Raw genomic sequence first — 3212 nt, 5'->3', positions numbered from 1 at the left:
CAACACATTTTCATTAGTAATCGTTATTTTTATTATAAGGTTCCCATGTACCACCAGTAGAAGTAAAAACAAACAACACATTTTCATTAGTAATCGTTATTTTGATTATTAGGTTCCCGTGTACCACCAGTAGAAGTAAAACAACACATTTTCATTAGTAATCGTTATTTTTATTATTAGGTTCCCCTGCACCACCACATAACCCGCAGTCAACATTGCACTGTACAGTACAGTGACATCCAATTCACGCTTTGATTATACACTACACAGCGTTCCATACAATAACCCTTATTTGGGCAATGAATATCATACGGCCGAACAAGTGTACGGCCGAACCGGTCCTACACCCAGCGAAGTGGGGGGGGGGGCCTGTCCCCCACCGATCGACGCCCATGCGGCCTACATTTTGTCATGTAAACCAATTTACCAATGTATTTCATACATTTCTGTTACCGCACTATTTGTATTGCGTTGCTGGGAAAGCATATTAGCTGTTATAAATAAATACATTTTCAATTTTGAGTATTTTTCTATATCTGGCTGGCACAATATGAATTGTGATAATGTTTGTGTCAGCAGAACCATTTAGGCTACGCCCTGCAGTACAAGTTAAATTGTATTCGTTTACCCTAGTAGGTCATATGATTTAATCGAAATAAAATATTTACCCATACAAAATAATATTGTAAAAATAAGCTACATACCGAAATCGACATTAAATAAACTACGGCGACCGTCATTGGCAGTCCTATGACAGTAAAGATTTGTCTACTTGAGATCATTGCTGGCGATTTTGTACAGTATTTATAATCCTTTGAGTTGAACGGTCCAGACTAGCACTGAACTGTTTGTGCTGCTGTAGTGAAGATACTGTCAGCATTATAGTACACCAATAATGTACTGTACAATGATACAATAGAGGGCGTGTATGTGCGCTTTCTTTTGTGCGCATCCCACTAGTTGTCCGGATTAGTTAGTAGGTCTATACTAATTAGATGCATATTCTGGTTTTCTATTATAATTTTTCTTCCTTATTGTTGTTACACAAATCATGTCGTTTACTTGGAACAATGCATTAGTCATTGATGTGTGTATAGTGCCAAATAAAAGAGCTGTGGCATAAGCTAGAAAAGCTTATAGTACGTTGCAGCTAGAAAATCGCGAGCATTGGCCGGACCGCGATTTTTTTTTCCGTACGATTTTTTTTTCCGTACGAAACATTTGTATGAAACTTCACTCGGGTTGACTCGAGTGAGTACGATACGAGGAACAATTTCACGGACTTATGTGATGTACGTTACTGTGTAACTAACTGTGACCTTCTTGGATGTTATTAAATGTTAGTATATTATCTACAACAACAACAGCTAGTACCTCCTGTTATAAAGTGTAGATAGGTACAGTTATACCAAAGGCTAGAGAGAAAGAGGATAAACTATAGGCCTAACTACAGACTGAGGTCTTACCTAGGCCCCTCCTTAAACTAGGCTGACACAACAGTCACGCTTCACATACTGACATGGACTGAAATTTTGGGGGAAAATGGGACAAAATTGAAGCATGAAATGAAAAATAGAGCGCATAAGAGAAATATTAAATAAATAATATACCATTCCGGCGTTACTGAACTTGTCCAAACTATCATTGTAATGTAATTAATGTTAAATAATATTAATAATAATAATAATTTCAGCATTAATTACCTTTGGCCTAAGCCTTGTAATGAAGAACCTACAGATACTGTACTATTTACTAGGCCTATAAATAATAATCGCCCAAGGGGAATATCCTGTGTTATTTCCCCTTAACGTCGTTTTTTTAATTGTCCTCTAATTCCTCCATTGTCTAAGTTCCCCTTAAGGTACAGGTAATAATAATAATTAATAAATAATAATAATAATCATTTCAGTACCTTGGCCTAAATAATCATTTCAGCATTAATTACCTTGGCCTACTTGTAATGAAGAACCTACAGATACTATTTCAAGGCCTATAAATAATAACTAGCCCAAGGGGAATATCTTTTGTGTTATTTCCCCTTTGTCTATGTTCCCCTTAACGTTCAGGTAATAATAATAATAATACAGTAATAATAATAATAATTATTATTATTATTATTATCATTTCGGCATTACATGTAATTAACTTGGTCTAGCCTTGTAATCAAGAACCTGCCGCTACTATGCCTAATATTAATAACTAGCTCATTTTTACATTCATTTGGTGCTCTGCCATTTTGGCAGGTCTTATGGCATCCAGTATTTTAGAGCTGCCTATTCTCATCTCTTCTCTTAATTTGAAAATAACTGTCATTCTGTTCATTTGATCAGTGATGAAGAAAAACGCGCTTTTCCTTACTCTGTGCTTTTCCCAGAAAGCGTTTTTAGTAGGCCTAGTAATTATGCAAAACCCAGGCCTAACTAAAAAATTAAAATTGTTATAATATGTAACTCAAGTTATAATAACACTTTTCATTACTCGTGCAGCTTAATCAAATATTATATGTCATTTTAAACGACCCATTGGTATTAACATGGTAACATCTATTTTTATACCTCCATGGTAACATCAATGTACAATATTTTTTTAAATCAGACAGCGACTTCTCTCAGAAGTTGTTCTGTAGACGTTTATCTGTTGATGACCTTTTGACCTCCTGAATTCTGCAATGAGATTTTCGGGTCGATTCAGCCGAGACGGCCCGAGTGGAGTTTCATGTAAATGTTTCGTACGGGAAAAAAATTCGCGGCCGAACCACTTTCTCTCAATACCGTATTTATTACTTTACCCCCTCACAATATTAGGAAATTTTTTGAAAAAAGTAATACTAAGACAGTCGTACACGGCATTCTAATTTAGATTGTGTTGCTATTGTTATGGAGTCGTGAAAAATATATTCGATAATTCGTAAACACGTTTTCTGCCGAATGACTCTAATGACTGTTGTAGGTGCGATATATTATTATGTTGGATATTATGTTTGCATTATTTGATTATATACTCATAAATAAAATTCGCAAATACCGATGTACGGTCTAGGCCTATACCAAAGGACTGTACTTTTATTATCATTTAGTGATTCACCACGAGCCTTGTTGATGCGCGCCAGCGTAATCAACAAAAACCAACACCAAATGAAGTACGGTACTGTAGTAATAAATAGGCCTAGATATGATCTTTTTTCTTTCTTCTCCCCCCCCCCCCTTCTTCCT

At 35.7% G+C, this 3212-nt stretch overlaps 1 protein-coding gene across 2 annotated transcripts in view; it reads right to left on the bottom strand.

The window, feature by feature from the left end:
- LOC117107098 (NXPE family member 4-like) overlaps nt 1-889 on the bottom strand; it is a 24366-nt gene extending 23477 nt beyond the window's left edge. The window contains exon 1 of one of the 2 annotated variants that reach the window (XM_033248652.1): nt 705-889. In XM_033248652.1, the coding sequence (XP_033104543.1) occupies nt 705-782 (78 nt within the window). In that variant the 5' untranslated portion in view covers nt 783-889. The remainder of the gene's footprint in view (nt 1-704) is intronic. The other variant, XM_033248653.1, reaches the window with a different exon arrangement.
- Between the last annotated feature and the right edge of the window lie 2323 nt (nt 890-3212).

This window comes from Anneissia japonica, unplaced genomic scaffold (genome assembly GCF_011630105.1).
Source record: "Anneissia japonica isolate Jap-2015-1 unplaced genomic scaffold, ASM1163010v1 scaffold1726_len428862_cov177, whole genome shotgun sequence".
NCBI classification, from domain to species: Eukaryota; Metazoa; Echinodermata; class Crinoidea; order Comatulida; family Comatulidae; genus Anneissia; species Anneissia japonica.
Note: the sequence above shows the minus strand (reverse complement) of the source record. Positions and strands in the feature narration are given on the sequence as shown.